Source organism: Ovis aries, chromosome 2, assembly GCF_016772045.2.
Source record: "Ovis aries strain OAR_USU_Benz2616 breed Rambouillet chromosome 2, ARS-UI_Ramb_v3.0, whole genome shotgun sequence".
NCBI lineage: Eukaryota > Metazoa > Chordata > Mammalia > Artiodactyla > Bovidae > Ovis > Ovis aries.
Window position 1 is genome coordinate 29712646 of NC_056055.1, and position 19992 is coordinate 29732637.

At 41.6% G+C, this 19992-nt stretch overlaps 1 protein-coding gene across 1 annotated transcript in view; it reads right to left on the reverse strand.

The window, feature by feature from the left end:
• The window catches only part of HABP4 (hyaluronan binding protein 4), a 36975-nt gene extending 28344 nt beyond the window's left edge, over positions 1-8631 (reverse strand). Inside the window, exons 1-2 of the mRNA XM_004005238.5 lie at positions 8170-8631; positions 3562-3724 (exon numbers count right to left, since the gene is read on the reverse strand). Of these exons, the coding sequence (XP_004005287.2) occupies positions 3562-3724; positions 8170-8530 (524 nt within the window). The 5' untranslated portion in view covers positions 8531-8631. The remainder of the gene's footprint in view (positions 1-3561; positions 3725-8169) is intronic.
• Between the last annotated feature and the right edge of the window lie 11361 nt (positions 8632-19992).

Below are 19992 nucleotides of genomic sequence, written 5' to 3' on the forward strand. Positions count from 1 at the left end.
ATGGGGATGACCCAGAGAGATGTTATGGGGAGGGAGGTGGGAGGGGGGTTCATGTTTGGGAACGCATGTAAGAATTAAAGATTTTAAAATTAAAAAAATAAAAAACTAAAAAAATTTTTAAAAAAAGAGTTCCTCATTTGGAGAATAAAGAAAAATCTTACTGCATTAAAAACAGTAGCTGCATTCCCAGAATATATACATGTGACATGATTGATCTCTGTGCCTAAGCCACATGACAGTTACTTGCAGCACCATCCATGGCTATTGCTTCTATGTGAAAACTATGTTCTGCTCTAAGGGAATAAAAATCCATGCCACTAAAACTCTGGGTATATCCTTATCCATAAATTGAGAGGACTGAATTAAGTAGTCTGTTAAGATTATCGAAATCCTATATACAATAAACATGCTCAATAAACATGTATAGATATCAAATAAACAAAGATCAAATTTTATCATACTGAAGTCTACAGAAAGCGCTACGAGAAATGCTCTTATAGATTACTATTAACAGCAACAGAATAAGCTGACATGTTACTAGCATGGTGATTTGCCACTATGTATTAATAGTCCCCTCCAATTTTTGTTTGTTTCACACTACAGGTACCAATCCAACCTCACACTGAAGTACCAGCTGGGTCCCAGATTTGGATACATGATATTCAGTGGAGAACCACTGCTTTAAGACCCTAACTGGGATTCCTACTTTAAGAACTACATCTAGGAAAGGCCTTGTATGTGTAAAAGGCTGCTCACTGAGTATTATTCATGAAGCAAAAAGCTGAAAGCTGAGCAAAGATCCAATGCTAATGGAATAATTACATTGTAATACTCCTAACAAAAGATCATAACAGAACCATTAGAAATGCTTACCAACACTGTCCATGACATCATCATTAATGACTTCTACTTGTCAAGTGAAGAAAGAATATATAGTACTCAGTGTACATGAACTGGTGAAGAGTTAAACAGTAGTCATCTTAAATGGTAAAAGAGTGGTTTAAATTTTTTTTAATTTTATTCATTTTCTGAATTTTCTAAAGTGACTATAAAATTACTTTTACTAAAGATCTTATGGCTGCTTATCAAATGAAAAGTATTTTTTAAGAAAAGAGAAAGTTATCTTTTCTGATAGTGTAAGACTTCACAAAAAATATTTTCAACTTTCCTTGAAAGTAAACATTTCCTACATATTCCTAATATGATACACTGGGAAGGACACAGACATCACACTTCTAATGTATCCCTGCCAAAATGCAGAACCTTGTCTCATGAGGAAAAAGCAGGCAAACTCAAATCTGGACTGTTCTACAGAATAACTGGTTGATGTTCTTCAAAAATGTCAACTCCATAAATAAATGAAAAACTAAAGAGCTGTCTTAAGACTAAATGCAATACATGGAACCTCACTGGCGATCCAGTGGTTAAGAATTTGCGTTCTGATGCAGGGGATGTGGGTCCAATCCCTGGTCAGGGGGAACTAAGCCATGGGGCAACTAAGCCCAACTGGAGAGCCGGTGCATTCTAGAGCCCATGCTCTGTAAGAGAAGTCCATGTGCCCTAATGAGAGAAGCCCCCATGCACCACAACAAAGACCCAAAGCAGCCTAAATGAATACATAAGTAAATGTAATGCACATTCCTGGACTCTGAACTGATTTTTTTTTCTTTTGCTAGCATATTAAAAAACAGAGATATTACTTTGCCAACAAAGGTCCATCTAGTCAAGGCTATGGTTTTTCCAGGAGTCATGTATGGATGTGAGAGTTGGACTGTGAAGAAAGCCAAGCACCGAAGAATTGATGCTTTTGAACTGTGGTGCTGGAGAAGACTCTTGTGAGTCCCTTGGACTGCAAGGAGATCCAACCAGTCCATCCTAAAGGAGACCAGTCCTGGGTGTTCATTGGAAGGATTGATGCTGAAGCTGAAACTCCAATACTTTGGCCACCTCATGCGAAGAGTTGACTCACTGGAAAAGACTCCGATGCTGGGAGGGATTTGGGGCAGGAAGAGAAGGGGACAATAGAGGATGAGATGGCTGGATGGCATCACTGACTCGATGGACATGAATTTGGGTGAACTCCAGGAGTTGGTGATGGACAGGGAGGACTGGCATGCTGCGATTCATGGGGTCGCAAAGATCAGACACGACTGAGCGACTGAACTGAACTGAAAGGCATATTAATAGGACAATTGGTATAGTTTCAGTAGTCTATAGATTACATGATTCAGATAATTAGATTATAAGTATTGCACCAATGTTAATGAGTTTGATAACTGAACCATGTTTTTAGGAAACATTTCTGCATCTTATTCTCAAAGCCAAAGAAAAAAGATGCGTGTGTGTGTGTGTGTGTATGTGTGTGTGTGTGTGTAACAGAGAGAGAAAAGGAGAAAGAGGAGGGGAGATAAAGGGAGGAGTATGATAAAGAAAAGGTGGTAAAAAGTTTTTGGAGAATCTGGATGGATTTTGGGGGATTTCTTATACAATTCTTGCAACTTTCTGTAAATCATCCCTGAATAAGGCATTTTTTTCATGTTAATATATAAAGACTTATCCTTTAAAAACAACTCATAATTTTGCTACTAAAAAAGCTAGAAACCTGAGTTATAATTTCTTTATTTGTACAGAATAAATCCCTGAAGTAGGGGGAAAATACACAAATGCTTCCCCTCGCAGCTCTGATCTAGAAGGCTTTCTGTAAGCAAGCAGACTATAGTCGTTGCATAGCTAATTTGAACTAATCACCCCAAAAAAGCAGAATTAAACCTTTCTCTTGCCTTCATCCTCTAACATGGTGGCAGATATACCATCTCTGTTTTGAATGTGTAACGAAATATGTAGTCAAGAAGTTAAAAGACTTTGGGAACAACACAGCCCTTGACATTAAACTGTACACTATTCTAGTCTCTTTTAGCTTTTTAAACTTTCTATTCCTTTAAATGTGATTCACAAGCAGTTTTGCTTTAACCTAAATCTGGTGCTATGTAGGTTTAATAATTAAAAACTTGAGGCAGCAAGTATCCATCCTGTTAATACTAAGCATAAGACATTAAGAACTGCTTCCTGTGTTCAGGTGGGTATGATAGCCTACATACTGCCATATTACTCAGACTGTATCAGCCTGAGACCATCTTCCAGGTCAGAGCACTCTCTAGAGAAGGCATGGAAGCCTTAAACTGGCATCACACATTCTATCAGTTTTTTGGTCAAATTTCATCATAAATTTGTTTAAATTCATTAGTGGCCCAAATTAGTTCTACTAAATCAAGAACATAATTATACCTCTGGCCTAAACTTCAAAAGAAAATTTAGCATACTTCTGTATAGTTTGTTTATAAGAAGGTCTTTCAAAGTTATCAATAAACTATCCACTTTTTATTTTGTAATCATTTCCTGAACCAACGGAAGATCCTTCATGTGTTACCTAAAGCAGTGTGATTTGTTAGTTAGACTGGCAAACTATTCCCAGGACTAGCACCACCAAAAGTTTGCAAAGGCTCATATCCTCTGAAAATCCTGGTTCCTCCAACCCTCTAAGCTGAGGTCTGCAGTACCTACTTTTCATCTGTAAACTTCTCAGGTGTAAAATCCGCCTGCCTCTCGGTGTCATAGGGTCGATATTCCCTGTAGGATCTCCGCTCTGCTCTATCAAGCGTCACCTCTGTCCCTCGGCTATCACTCCATCCTTGCTGCTCCCCTCTTCTGGGAGTTCGCTTCTGGCCTGAGAGGGAGAAATCAAAGGGGAGAACTAGAACCCAAAGTCTGCAGCAGCACGTTATTACAAGTACTTTTAAATTTCACTTTTCTAGAAATCAATGTCATAGGAAAATTTGGGAAGTTTGAAAAACTTCAGAGAAGAAAAAAAGTTGCTGATACTACTACTGCTCAGAGTTGTCTTTTAATAAAACTTTGACATTACCATTGAAGCATATGCTTTCCCTTATGTCCTATAAACTATGATAAGATAAACTATACCAACTAACTTACAATTAAGTGTCTCACAATGACTTTGTGATAGCTATTGAAGATATATATCAACTACATTTCACAAGAGCAGCTTTATCAAAACATGGTAGTTAAGGTCTTTCCAGAAAAGTAAAAGACAAATACCCTGTATTTGGAATCCCACCTATAGTTTATCATTCATTACCTACTAAAGTTTTCATTTTTAAATAGTTTGTATCATTACAATTTTTCTCATTTGAAAACAGATTTTCCTGTTCTTTGATGGGATTTATACATTTATAATCACACTTCTCAAATATGAGGCCAAGTTGGTATTTGCCAACTCATGGAAGGGCCAGCCAGCATTTGAAGGGGTATCTCCTGTCCATGGAGAGGCCGGCACTGAGGAGGCTGGGGCTGGGGCCACTCCAGTGTTCCCTGTTCTCCCTTCACCCTTCTCAGTTTTGACACTTAAAAAATTTTCAGCAGATTCTACGTCTTAAGGCATCTATTATTTGATAAATATCAATGTATTATGAAGAACATTGTTACTTCTTAAATAATCTTCCAAAAATATGTTTATTCTTTCCTTGTATACATTTAGTAGGTCTCCATCTCCAATATTATGTATAATTTTTATTTTAGTAGCTTTTTCTTGGTATAAGTCACCCTTCACATTCATTGTATGGTTATAAAAATATATTAAATGTATTTGAATTAATGGGTATTATTTAAACTATTGGGTTCCTTTCTTACTTAGGAGATACTCATGACTCTTAAAGAATATATGTTTACCTGTATTCTATTTTCCCATTTAACATTTTCTATCAAAAGTTTATAAAGAAGGCACAGGTAAATATTAACCCAGTTTCAATAGCTTACTGACCTCATTTTAAAGCAAAAGTCATGTTTGTAACATCACTAACACAAAACTGCTCAATTTATTACTTGTTAGTTAATTACTTGAAATGTGAAATGTTACACAATAGATCTAAGTTCGATCTTAAGTTAATGTCCCATAACCTAGGAAACGCTCAAATCTGATTTGAATCCTGAAGCCACAATCTAAACTTGTGACATGTTTAGGATACAGGAAAGCTGTTATCATGAATAAAGCATTATGCTTTTATTTCAGAAATAAAACAGAGACCAACACTCATACCCAGCTGTCCAGGAGTATGCAAAGCCATATCCAAGGGCACACATGTTACTAAGAGAGATCAAATTTGGAAGAGGCATTTAAAATGCAAGGCAAAAATGTTATTATGAAAGTTAACTAACAAGTTGAAACTGTAACAGACTATGACATAATAGCCATCAGCAAGTACCTCAATAGTAATACTTTTCCCTCAATGTAAAAAGTTATTTTAATACAGTTTCAAATTTCCTATCCATAATCTATAACTTATACTAAATATCTCCACTTAATCATACTTAAGAGCTTATTTCCACCTTCCAGTTTTCAAAGTTATGTTTAAAACTGTATCAATTAAATTTGGAATTCATCATTCAAAACTTAAAATGACATTTGCTACATACTTTATACTACAGCATCTTCCAGAGCTTCTGTGTATAAGTTGAAAAGCATTAAATATGACCTGATAATTATTAGAATAATTATCAATACCCTGCAAACATTTCATTTTCCTTCCAAAATCCAAAAAACAAAGATAATAGAGGTCCAGTTTTTCCCACAACTTACTACTAAGAGATCAGGACTGCAACTGAAGCTAGTCATTCTGTGCTGGATCAGCAGCTCCAAGTGGATAATGCAAACACTGAATTTTACTAGCCCTTTCGAAATAAAAGGCTGGCATATGCAATCTGATCACTGATCTAACCCCAGCCCACATAAAGAGACAGAATACTGTAAAATTTACAGTACGATTTCCCTGAAATAAAGTTGAGCTTTGACTTGGAGAAGTTCTGAAAAGCCAGGAATAGCAAAGCTGAAACAGCCTCTGAAGAATTAAGAATAAATTTTTTGAGTAACGGTCTATATTGTTAAATAGTGAGGGATATTAAAAATCTATTTCTATGGGAAAATCTTATGATTTTCACATCCTTTTGTGACTGTTTGTTAATATGTCAAACTTGTTTTGACTTTGACTCTTGTCTACACTAAGCATTCACTTTTAATAGCCAAATAAACTTAAAAAATTTTAGTGTTAGAGAAGTACAGTCCATATCAATTAGGGTTACAAAACCTTAAGAGGGTAGCTCTCTAACACCCATTACAGATAAATTCAGTACAGTAACTGCACAAATGAAAATTAATGAGCTGTTTGCTCCTAAAATAACACACTTGAAAAAGAACTAGAACTACAAAACTTCCATTCTAACTACAAAATTAACTAAAGTTCTTTAATACAGATCTCAAAAACCAGATCACCTGGATTATAAACAATTGACAGAAAAAGTTATTAGCATACTACATTATAATGCGATGTTTATTTATTATGCTAAATGCAGGCTGCAACTGAGTTTATAACATCTGAAATTTAGGGGAAAAAAAGAAGTAGCTCTGTGCATTTATATGTGTAAATACAAAGTGTTAACAGTAAGAAAAGTATGCATTTTCACTTTACTTCATACACTTCTGAATTGTTTAAAATACAACAAAAATGCATGACAATTTTACTAGTAAAAAGGTTAAAAAGCAATATATTAACAGAGAAAACTAAATTCTGTTTCTCATGAAAAGATAATACATATTTTCACTTGTTAAAAAATAAAGCTTAGCCTGTCCAATTATTTTATTACTATGATATTTATCTAAATAGATTTAAGAGAAAAATAGAACATATACAAAATGTACAATATATCTCAAGTCTCACTCACTGTTTAAATAGGCTTATATATGTACTTGCCTATCAAGAAATCTTGGGATATCTCAACGGCACTTAAAATAATTGTCAATATTATAATGACTTAATTTTCTGATTCTCAAGAGATATTGCTGGATTGAACTCTGCACAGATAGAGGTAAACATTACCTAGCTGCAGAAGTCAGGGCACCAACACTCAAGTCAGGAATTATTCTCTCAGGACTGGGCTGACAATTTTTATCAAGTAAGCAAGGAACAAGCCAGTAAAGCCGAGTTGAATACACTCCCAAACACTGGCTGGAGTGGTCGAATCATGCATCTTAAAACTTTTTTCTGAAACCTTAGGACCACTATTTTATTTTTGGAAAACAGAGGAAACACAGGTGGAATCTTGGAGGCTTTACCACTGAAGCAGTTCAGGTGAGAAACGACTCTTCAGCACCATCCATGCCTAGATGCAGTCAATAGTACACCAAGCTTTGCACCGGCCATTCTGGCTAAGCAGGGAGTGGGGAACTTTGCATATTCTTGTTGAAAAGGTTAAAAACGCTTTTCTTAAAGCAGCCTGAGTTAATGACAAGTTACACAAGCCATCAACACTACTTGCTGTATTGAAAACCCGTGCGGGGTGACTGTTGTAAGCCACCGCAAGGGAGGTGGATGGGTGAAGGCACAGAGCTTGGAAGGCGCTGGGGACCCCGCGTCAACCCCCGCCGCATTCTGCTCGGGGCCCTGACGTCACAGCCCACCCCCGCGGTCACCCAGGCCTTCCCTCCATCACAGAGGCCCTAGCTCCTCACCCCGGCGATCCTTTCACACACCCCGAGTTCTCGCCGCCACCCCCAGGGGCCGGGTGCGCCCTCCTCCATTCTCCCTAAGAGGCACTCCCCTCCCTCCTTTCCACGACGCTTCTTTTCGCCTCCCGACGCGAATCTTGCAGAGGTTCGGCTGGAGGATGGAGAAGGTCCCTGCTAGTTTTAGATCTGAGAGCCCTCGGGCAACGACCCCAGTGTTCACCCTCATACACCACCCAAGAAATATCCCTCAACTTTGCCCAACTTGTAAAGGCTCAGTCCCACCGTTCAGAAACCCCCTACTCCAAGCCTGCACTCTCCTTCGCTCCCAGAAGGGACTGGGAAAGGCCAGAAGGGGCGTGACACTCCCCCTACCCTGTCCTTTTTCCCACCTTCCTCAGCCACTGGGACCCTCAACTTCGGTCAACTCTTCCCAGCGCCCCCTTCCCTTTCTGGAACAGGTTCCAGCGACCCCAGTCTCGCAGTAGCAGGTCCTGGGGCAGCCGAGGAGGAGTGACCTCCATGACCCCATTCTCCTTCCCCTCCCCGCCCACCGCGCCCACCCTGGGACACCCAGGTGCTGGGCTGGGCGCGCGTACCGGGCGGCTGCGGGCCGCCCCCTGGGCTATCTGGCTGTTGCGAGCTGGGGGCCGGGAGGCTCTTGCGCTCCTTCTGGGACTCCCTCCGGCCGCCGCCCGCGCCGGGTCTGTGGCCCGAGGCCCCAGCCGGGCTCCTGCCGCCGCGGTTGCCAGCCCCGGCCGCCGCCGCCGCCGCCTCGTCGCGCCTCTTGCGCTGCAGCTGCTGCTGGCGCCGGCGTTCGGCCTCGCGCAGGATGTCGAACGGGTCAGACTCATCGTCTAGCAGCTGGTGGAAGCGGTTGGCCACGACGCAGCCGAAACTCTCCTGCATCGCGGCGCCTGCGGCAGCCGCAGCCACAGGACTTCCCAGAGCGCCCTTCATGCCGCCGCGGCCACTGCGGGCCCGCCGCGGGCAGCCCACGCGAGCGAGTCTTAGCGAAGCCGGCGATGAGGACCCATCCTACCCGCAGCTACTGCCCTCCCAACCCTGCCCTGCCCAGTCCCGTCCCTCCCAGCGCCCGCCCCCGCACAGCCGCCGCCGCCGCCCGCCTAGCTGCTTCCCACCAGCCAATCAGCGCACGAGGGCACGCCCCCTTTCCTAGCCGGCACGCCTGGAAGCCCAATCAGAGGCCGGCTGCTGTCACGTCAGGCGACCTCTATGCCCCGCCCCACGACTCAGCAGGGAGGGGCTGGACCCAAGGGGCGGAGCTGCTGGGAGGAGCAACGAATCTTGTGGTCCAGGCTGCTGGGCCATGCTGGTGGGTCACGGCCGTCATTTGTGTTTTCTCTGAGACTGGGTCCACATTTATCATCTTCCACTCTTCTTTGAAGTGTATATATTGATTCGACAACTATATAATGTACACTTACTATGTGCCAGGTGTTATGTTGTAGGAGATACTAGCTCCCTGTTTCGGAAGATCTTAGTCTTAAGGCAGAAAAGTGCCCTGAAGGAAAGGCACAGACTTCTCTATGACCTACTTAAGAAGCTTGGAGAGGCTTTCCCGCGGGAATGACGGTTAAGCTGAGATATGAAGGATAGCAAGGGCCAGGAGTAATGGCAAGTGCACAAGTCTGAGGTGGGGTGGAAAGCTCAAAGAAAACCAGTTAAATGAATTGCTAAGAGTTGGGGAGCTGGCATCACTGATGCGATGGACATGAGTTTGAGTTGGCTCCAGGAGTTGGTGATAGACAGGGAAGCCTGGTGTGCTGAAGTCCGTGGGGTCTCAAAGAATCAGACACGACTGAGCGACTGAACTGACTGAAGAGTTGCTGCTGCTGCTGCTGCTGCTGGTGGTGGTGCTGGTAAGTATCTTAAGTCGTGTCCGACTCTGTGCGACCCCATAGACAGCAGCCCACCAGGCTCCTCTGTCCCCGGGATTCTCCAGGCAAAAACACTGGAGTGGGCTGCCGTTTCCTTCTCTAATGCATGTATGCATGCTAAGTCGCTTCAGTCGCGTACGACTCTGTGCGACCCCGTGTAGATCAGCCCCCAGGCTCCCCTGTCCACGGGATTATCTAGGCAGGAATACTGGAGTGGGTTGCCATTTCCTTCTCCAGACTGAAGAGTTGGGGAAGAGCCTTATTTTGGTCTTTATTCCAGGAGCAGCAGGAAGCAAATTTTAAGCATGAGCATGTGTTTAAAAAGGCCACCTTAGCTGTAATGTGAAGAACTATGTTGGTGGGAGGTCAAATTAGATGCAGGGAAATCAAGCTGAAGATTCCTACAGAGCTACATGGAAAAGGTGATGATAAACACTTGGAGTAGGATACTGTCAGTGGAGGTGAAAAGAGTAGTAGATCCAAGAGCTATTTTGGAGGTTATATCAACAGGACTCGATGATGGACTAGATACAGCTGGTGAGGAAAAAGAATTTGATGACTCCTGTTTTTCTGGCTCTTACAACTGGAATGGTGGTGTTATTCACAAAGAAATCATTAGAAGAGACCACTTTGATGAGACTCACAAGTGCAGTCTTGGACATGTTGAGATTTAAGGTTTTTGTTTTTGTTTTGTTTGTTTGGTTGGTTGTTTTATTCAGTTGAGGCCTTGAAGTTCAGAGGAGAACATGAATTAGACTTTCTCCAGGAATTCTTGCTTAGGCACTCATGGAGACACTTTTCTACACTGCCTATATTACAACTCTTCCTTTCCCTCTTACACTTTCCCAGAAATGTGTTTTGTTGGTGCATCAGGTAGCTGTTTGCCCCATTTGGGAACTTGGCCCTTTTCTAGCCTCAGACTTGATTAATCTTAAATCACTCTTTGTACTGCCATTCCCCTACCATGATTGCTGTAGGAATAGGCTTTTGGTGCAAATCTGGCCGAACAGACCTGAGGGGAAGTATTCTGGAGAATTTCTTAGAGGGAACTTTTTTTTTTTTTTTTTTGGTGGGATCTGCCATCTTTCCACTTCTGTACTTTGGTCCTTGTTATGTAGGAGGACATGATCCCTCGAGTTGCTTATCCTTATTGTGACTATGAAGATGATGAAGATAGCAGAGCAGAAGAATAGAGAAAACCTAGTTCCTTGATGCTGTGGAGCTGCTGACATCACAATCAGGAAACTTCCTACCTCAGACTTATGTAAGGCAGTAAATGGGCTTCCCTGGTGGCTCAGATGGTAAAGAATCTACCTGCAATGCAGGAGACCTGGGTTCAATCCCTGGATTGGAAAGATCCCTGGGAGGTGGGCATGGCAGCCCACTCCAGTATTCTTGCCTGGAGAATTCCCATGGACCGAGGACCCTGGCAGGCTACAGTCCATGGGATCACAAAGAGTCAGACACGACTGAGCGACTAAGCACACACACACAAGGCAATAAATGGTCTTTATTCTAAGAACTGCTGCTGCTGCTGCTGCTAAGTTGCTTCAGTCGTGTCTGACTCTGCACCCCACCAGGCTCCCCCATCCCTGGGATTCTCCAGGCAAGAACACTGGAGTAGGTTGCCATTTCCTTCTCCAATGCATGAAAGTGAAAAGTGAAAGTGAATTCCCGCAGTCGTGTCCGACTCCTAGCGACCCCATAGACTGCAGCCTACCAGGCTCCTCCATCCATGGGATTTGCCAGGCAAGAGTACTGGAGGCAACCCAATCCAGTGTTCTTGCCTGGAGAATCCCAGGGACAGTGGAGCCTGGTGGGCTGCCGTCTATGAGGTCGCACAGAGTCGGACACAACTGAAGTGACTTAGCAGCAGCAGCAGCAGTACTGGAATGGATGGGTTCCCATTGCCTTCTCCGATTCTAAGAGCAATGGGAAGCAAATTTTAAGCATAAGCATGTGTTTAAAAAGGCCACCTTAGCTGTAACGTGGAGAACAGGTGGTGGGAGAACTATGTTGGTGGGAGGTCAAATTGGACGCAGGGAAACCAAGCTGAAGATTCCTGCAGAGCTACAGGGAAAAGGTGATAATAGTGACTTTGACTAGGATACTTTCAGTGGAGGTGTAGAGAATAGTCTTCACCTTTAAACTAGTCTTAGTTGTACTAGTTTCTTGCATCCAAAAGCATTCCATTATAGCATCTTGCTCATTATCAGGTTTGACTTTCCTTTAATAGCAAATGGAAAAGGAACCTTTAATCTTAACTGCTGCCAGGTCTGTGTTTTACTAACTTACTCAGTTTTCTGTCATTCCTGAGGAGGGCAGGGATGATGTCTGTCTTATTCATTGTAACTTACATTCCCAGTGCTTAGCATTCTAGGTAGCTGAATAGTAGATTCTCAGTAAATATTTGTTGAATGAAGATTTTAAGATATCCGGTCTTTTCCTTCTTGGAGTCAATAGAGGTTTATGATCAAAAGCCTATAATTTTTATCCAAAAGAATTGAAAGCAGGTGTTCAAACAAAACCTTCTACCTGAATGTTCATATTAGAGCTTCACAATAGACAAAAATTGGAAACAACCAAATGTACATCAACTGATTAATGGATAAACTAAAGAGGGTGCAATTGATTAATATTTGGTCAAAAAAGGAAATGAAGTACTGATACCTGCTACAACATGAATGAATCATGAAAAGATTATGAAAAGTGGAAGAAAACAGACACAAAAGATCCCATATTATATAATTCCATTTATGAAATGTCCAGAATAGGCAAATCCTTAAGAGACAGAAAACAGATAAGGGGTTGGGGTGGGGCAGGGACTGAGGAGTGACTGCTTGATGGGCATGAGGTTGCCTTTTAGAGTGACAAAAATTTTCTAGAACTAAATAGTGGTGATGGTTGCAAAAAATGTGAGAGTATTAAATACCACTGAATTGTAAAATGGTTAAAATAATAAGTTTTATGTTTAGTTTGCCAAAATTTTTAAAGCTTATATTTTGGAGTTAAATCATGGTTTGAATCCTAGCAATGCCACTGATTGACTTTGTAACCCTGGATATATTCCTTATTCTTGTGCCTCAGTTTTCTCATCTGTAAAAAGGAGGCAATAATGGTACCTACTTCTGAGGTTTATTGAGAGAACTGGGTCCAATAATACATATGAAGTGTTCATCACCATACTTGGCACAGATTATATCCTCAGTAAAAGTCATTTGATAGTAATTATGATAACAAAAAGAAAAAACCAAAAATGCATGAAATCATATAACTTAGAAAATAAGGCATACAAAAAAAGCAGTGAAGTGTGAAGGCTGGTACTACCAGCCATCTCATAGCAGTTATTTATTAGCACCAGTGGAAATGCAGTGAAGTTTAACTACATACAAAATGTAAACTGTTGTTTTTCAGTAGTTGAGTCATGTCTGACTATTTGAAACCCCATGGACTGGAGCAAACCAGGCTTCCCTGTCCTTCACTCTTCCAGAGTTTGCTCAAACTCATGTCCATTGAGTCAATGGTGCTATCCAACCATCTCATCCTCTGCTGTCCCCTTCTCCTGCCTTCAATTCATCCCACATCAGGGTCTTTTCCAATGAGTCAGTCAACTCTTCACATCGGGTGGCCAAAGAATTAGTGCTTCAGCATCAGTCCTTCCAGTGAATATTCAGAGTTCATTTCCTTTATGAGTGACTGGTTTGATCACCTTGCTGTCCAAGGAACTCTCAAGAGTCTCCTCCAGCACCACAGTTTGAAAGCTTCAATTTTTTGGTGCTCAGCCTTTTTTATGGTCCAACTCTCACATTTGTATCTGACTGCTGGGAAAACCATAGCTTTGACTGGATGGACCTTTGTTGGCAAAGTGATGTCTCTGTATTTTAATATGCTGTCTAGGTTTGTCATAGCTTTTCTTCCAAGGAGCAAGCATTTTTTAATGTCACCATCCTCAGTGACTCTGGAGCCCAAGAAAACACTGTCACTCTTTCCATTTTTTTCCCCCATCTATTTGCCATGAAGTGATGGACCGGATGCCATGATCTTAGTTTTCTGAATGTTGAGTTTTAAGCTATCTGTTTCACTCCCCTCTTTCACCTTCATTAAGAGGCTGTTTAGTTCCTCTTCGCTTTGTTCCGTTAGGGTGGTGTCATCTGCTTATCTGAGGTTATTGATATTTCTCCCAGCAGTCTTGATTCCAGCTTGAGCATCATCCAGCCTGGGCATTTTGCATCATGTATTCTGGCTTCCCTGGTAGGCTCAGACGGTAAAGCGTCTGCTCCCAATGCGGGAGACCCGGGTTCGATCCCTAGGTTGGGAAGATCCCCTGGAGAAGGAAATGGCAACCCACTCCAGTACTCTTGACTAGAAAATTTCATGGATGGAGGAGCCTGGTGGGCTTCAGTCCATGGGGTCACAAATAGTTGGACACGACTGAGTGACTTCACTTCTTCTTCTGTATTGTGTATATAAATTAAATATGAAGGGTGACAGTATACAGCCTTGATGTTCTCCTTTCCCAATTTGGAACCAGTCTGTTGTTCCATGTCTGGTTCTAACTATTGCTTCTTGACCTGCACACAGGTTTCTCAGGAGGCAGGTAAGGTGGTCTGGTATTCCCAATTTTTAAGAATTTCCCACAGTTTGTTGTGATCCACACAGGCAAAAGCTATAGCATAGTCAATGAAGCAGATATCTTTCTGGAATTTGCTTGCTTTTTCTATGATCCAATGGATGTTGGCAATTTGATTTCTGGTTCCCCTTTTGGTTCCTTTTCTGAATCCAGCTTTACATCGGGAAGTTCTCAGTTCACATACTGCTGAAGCCTAGCTTGAAGGATTTTGAGCATTACCTTGCTAGCATGTGAAATGAGCACAATTATGCAGTAGTTTGAACATTCTTTGGCATTGCCCTTCTTTGGGATTGGAATGAAGACTGACCTTTTCCAGTCCTGTGGCCACTACTAAGTTTTCCAAATTAGCTGGCATATTGAGTGCAGCAACACTTCAATAGCATCATCTTTTAGGATTTGAAATAGCTCAGCCAGAATTCCATCACCTCCACTAACTTTGTTCATAGTAATGCTTCCTAAGGTGCACTTAACTTCACATTCCAGGATGTCTGACTCTAGGTGAGTAATCATATCATTGTGGCTATCCAGGTCATTAAGACCTTTTCTGTACAGTTCTTGTGTGTATTCTTGCCAACTCTTCTTAATCTCTTCTGCTTGTTAAGTCCTTTCTATCCTTTATCATGCCCATTTGCATGAAATGGTCCCTTGTTATCCCCAGTTTTTTTGAAGAGATCTTTAGTCTTTCCCATTCTATTGTTTTTCTCTATTTCTTTGCATTGTTTGTTCACTTAAGAAGGCTTTCTTTTCTTTCCTTGCTATTCTCTAGAACTCTGCATTCAGTTGGGTGTTATCTTTCCCTTTCTCCCTTGTTTTTTGCTTCTCTTCTTTCTTCAGGTATCTGTGAAGCCTCCTCAGATGACCACTTTTCCTTCTTGCATTTCTTTTTCTTTGGGATGGTTTTGGTCAGGACCTCCTGTACAATGTTATGAACCTCTGTCCATAGTTCTCAGGCACTCTGTCTATCAGATCTAATCCCTTGAATTTATTTGTCACTTCCATTGTATAATCATAAGGGATTTTATTTAGATCATACCTGAATGACCTAGTGGTTTTCTCTACTTTCTTCAATTTAAGTCTGAATTTTGCAATAAGGAGTTCATGATCTGAGCCACAGTTGGCTGCCAGTCTTGTTTTTGCTGACTGTATAGAGCTTCTCCATCATTGGCTGCAAAGCATATAATCAGTCTGATTTTGGTATTGATCATTTGGTGATGTCCATGTGTAGAATCATCTCTAGTGTTCTTGGAAGAGGGTGTTTGCTATGACCAAATAAAATGTAAATTACCTTGAGTTAATTAATAGACAAATTCCATTAGGAATAATAAAATAAAATACACTAAAATCTTCCAGATTGACTTAAGATGCACAGAAAGAGAGTTTAAAAGCATGTAGCTTTATTACCTTTGACTATATGGCTCAGAGGTTAAAGCATCTGCCTGCAATGCTGGAGACCTGGATTTGATCCCTGTGTCAGGAAGATCCCCTGGAGAAAGAAATGGCAACCCACTCCAGTATTCTTGCCTGGAGAATCCCATGGAGGGAGGAGCCTGGTAGGCTACTGTCCACAGGGTAGCAAAGAGTCAGACAGGACTGAGTGACTTCACTTTCTTTTCACTTTTCACATGTGGGCCAAGGAGGAGGGACCAGTGAGGCTGTAAAGGGTGTGAGTATTTGTGAATCATTGAAGAGTTTCACTCCACATGCTCTGTTTTGCCACTGGATTGTTGCTCCCTCTTTGCTTACTTTTCTCCTCTGTAAAATTAGGATAATTAAATTGATACTGTGTTCCTCATATGGTTTATGGGAGGATAAAACCAAAGAAGTAAATTTTAAAAGGTTGAAAAATTATATTATTTTATAATGGTTTCTACTTGAATAATATATGCAAGAACAAAAATATGTTTTCTGACTCTAAGAGTATCTCATCTATCTTTTGGGTCAGTTGAGTTAATTGTGGTAATATCAGTGAAATCATAGTTTCTGGCTTAGTTGTTACCAAATATGCTGATGATGCTGATAAGTCGCTTCAGTCGTGTCCGACCCTAGCGACCCCATGGACTGCAGCCCACCAGGCTCCTCCGTCCATGGGATTTTCCAGGCAAGAGTACTGGAGTGGGTTGCCATTGCCTTCTCCAGTTACCAAATATAAGTGGATTCAAATTCAGTTTGCCACAGGAAATGAATAAAGCAAGTACACAGTTTCAAAGTTAGGGATTGAAAGTGAAAAGTGAAAGTGAAAGTCACTCAGTCATGTCCAACTCTTTGCTACCCCACAGACTATACAGTCCATGGAATTCTCCAGGCCAGAATACTGGAGTGGGTAGCCTTTCCCTTCTTCAGGGGATCTTCCCAATCCAGGAATCGAACTGGGGTCTCCTGCATTGCAGGCTTTACCAACTGAGCTATTAGGGAAGCCCAAGTTAGGGGTTATAGAATCATAAATCATTAAGAGTCAGGATGCTGAGGTTAGCATGTTGAAGTTTGACAGAAAACAACAAAATTCTGTAAAGCAATTATCCTTCAGTTAAAAAATAAAAAGAATCAGGATGCTGCAGGAGAGAATACCAACAAATATTTGTATTCTTAGTGTCACTGAGGTTCTTTCCAGTTTTCTTATGTCAATATGTTACTGGCTACCACAGTGCTTTATATTCTCAGGCACTCATGTCAAAAGAAGAGTTTTTTATTCTCTCTCCTACTATTAAAACATTGGTCTTGGTTGTAATTTTAATCAGGTCTGAATAAAATAATTTGGAATTTAGAACTTCTAGGTTCCACATTTATTCAGGATCCTTACAGTTGTGAGCAACAGAAATCCTATAATTAAAACAAAGGAATCTGTTGGCTCAAGAAAAAAGTCCAAGAGTCTGTCAGGCATAGCTGGGTCACTGACAAACCGCACCAGGACCTGACCTCTCATTCCGCCACTTGCCATCTCTTTGCTGTATTTTCTTCTGTGTTTACCTCCCTTTGATCTGTTTCAATGTGTAGATAGTCCCAGTAGTGACATTTTAGAACCCTTATAGTTATAAGCCAAGCTAGAAAGGAAAGGGCCTAGTTCACCAGGACAAGCTGGAGTCAGCCCCCTCAACTGAAGCTGAGTGAACGAGGTGGATCCCCAAGGAAAATGTTTCCAATTCCAGCAGATAGGAGTGGAGGGCTGGGCAGGCAGCAAACGGAATTCCCCACAAGTGACGATTAGCATGAACATGTCACTGGCACCCCTCTTGAGGTACTGGATTCTTTTACTTTGTATTATAATTCTTATTCTTATTTCTCCTCCCTAAGGCGAGGAATCTTAGCTAATTCATTTTTTTGTCCTCCCCTTCCCTTCTTTATGGCCTCATCCTCAGTGCTTGCAAAAGTGCTTTCCAGGAAATATTTGTTGTGTGAGTTTCTTCTTTGCATGTATGTGTTCCTGACAATTTTGCATGTGTTAAAAGTAAAGTAAAAATGCAACAAACTAATTAATGTGTGGAAGTTAATTAATACATTTACATGATTAAATGGATGTGACAATGCTTCTTTTATCTGTAAGATTCATTATTCCATACAATTGCTAATAATCATAGTTGAATTTTATATAGGGCTTCAGTCAGTCAGTCAGTTCAGTTGCTCAGTCATGTCCATCTCTTTGAGACCCCATGAATCGCAGCATGCCAGGCCTCCCTGTCCATCACCAACTCCCGGAGTTTACCCAAACTCATGTCCATCAGGTCGGTGATGCCATCCAACCATCTCATCCTCTGTCGTCCCCTTCTCCTCCTGCCCCCAATCCCTCCAAGCATCAAAGTCTTTTCCAGTGAGTCAGCTCTTTGCATGAAGTGGCCAAAGTACTGGAGTTTCAGCTTTAGCATCAGGCCTTCCAAAGAACACCCAGGGCTGATCTTCTTCAGAATGGACTGGTTGGATCTCCTTGCAGTCCAAGGGACTCTCAAGAGTCTTCTCCAACACCACAGTTCAAAAGCATCAATTCTTCGGCGCTCAGCTTTCTTCACAGTCCAACTCTCACATCCATACATGACCACAGGAAAAACCATAGCCTTGACTAGACAGACCTTTGTTGGCAAAGTAATATCTCTGCTTTTGAATGTGCTATCTAGGTTGGTCATAACTTTTCTTCCAAGGAGTGAGCGTCTTTTAATTTCATGGCTGCAAGCACCATCTGCAGTGATTTTGGAGCCCCCCAAAATGAAGTCTGACATTTTTTCCACTGTTTCCCTATCTATTTCCCATGAAGTGATGGGACCAGATGCCATGATCTTAGTTTTCTGAATGTTGAGCTTTAGGCCAACTTTTTCACTCTCTTCTTTCACTTTCATCAAGAGGCTTACTAAATGTTTCCAAATATTTTCTGTTTAATCCTTACAACAACCAGAAAAGGTGAATACTTCTTCCATCTCCAGCTTACAATGCCATATATGTATGGCATGTACATTAATTAATGTATGTATTAATTATTATTAATTAATGTGCTAATTAATTCCATGAGATTAATGCTTCAGTAAGTGGTAGTTCTGGGATCAGGAATGTGAGTCTATACTCCTAACCATAATGCTTTTTGCTAAACACTGAGCTAACAGTTTAGGTGTGAGTAGGACGCGGTTTCACTCCTTCAAGAGCTATGCAGGCTGGGAACAGACATTGTGCATTTAAGGCACAGTTCTCAGAAGAGCCCTAAGAGGAAGCTGAGCAGGGGTCTGTAATTATATCACCAATAGAACTTTGTGAGGGAGTGCTTACTGAGACATAAGTAGGGGAAATGGTATACTTCGGTTCAACTTAGACCCCTAAAACACATAATTTGGTGAACTGAAAGCTATATTGTGTCCAAGCTAAGTTTGCATTGACTAAGATGTTGAAATAATGCTGCTCTTCTGCTTAGATTATATTTTAGAAATATATTAAAAATAAGCTCTCATCTCACTCTCTAAGGACAATCTGTGAACCAGCAGCTGCAAATCACCGAGGAGCTTTCTAGAAAGGCACCATCTCAGGCCCACCACAGAGCCACTGAATCTGAATCTGCACTTTACAAGGTCCCGAAGAAATGTCTGTACACAGTAGAATCTGGGAAGCGCTGAGCTAAAGTGAAAATACTTGTGTTCCCCAAACACCCCTGACTTCTTCATGCATCAGCGACCACACCGGTGCTGTTTTGTCTATCTAATCTGCCCAGGGAGACTATTCATCACTCAAGATTTAGCTTTAAATTCTCCTTTCTTTCAAGGTTATTATTTTCCCTACCAGAAAGTGTTGGCCATTCATTCCCTTTTCTGCGATTGCATAACACTTTGTACTGGTATGTCTTATAAGTTTTCTATCAGATGATCTAACAAAAGTAAACACACGGAATGATAATGCAGGATGAGGTTTTATGACTGCTCTCCAAAGATGGCTTTCGATGAATGGCACTTTTCAGTATCATGTACTTGGGCAGTCACCTCCCTCACTGAATCTGGATTGGCTGTGACTATTAAGAAACAGAGTAAAGTAGAAATGATACTGTGCCAATTCTGGGCTTAGCCTTTAAGAAAAGCTTCAGTTTTCTTCTTGAACCTAACTTCCATGGTTTGAGGAAGCCCTAGCAGCCATGTGGAAAAGCCACATGAAGAGGAGAAGCCCTAAAATCACGTGGGTAAGCTAAATAGCTTCAGTCATGTCTGACTCTTTGCAACCCTATGAACTGTAACCCAACCAGTCCATGGGATTCTCCAGGCAGGAATACTGGAGTGGGTGGCCACTTCCTCCTTCAGGGGATCTTTCTGACCTAGGGATTGGACCCATGTCTCTTACATCTTCTGTATTAGCAGGCGGGTTCTTTACCCCTAGTGCCACCTGGGAAGCCCCACAAAACCACATGGGAAAGGAAGGAAACTTAGCCATTTCTG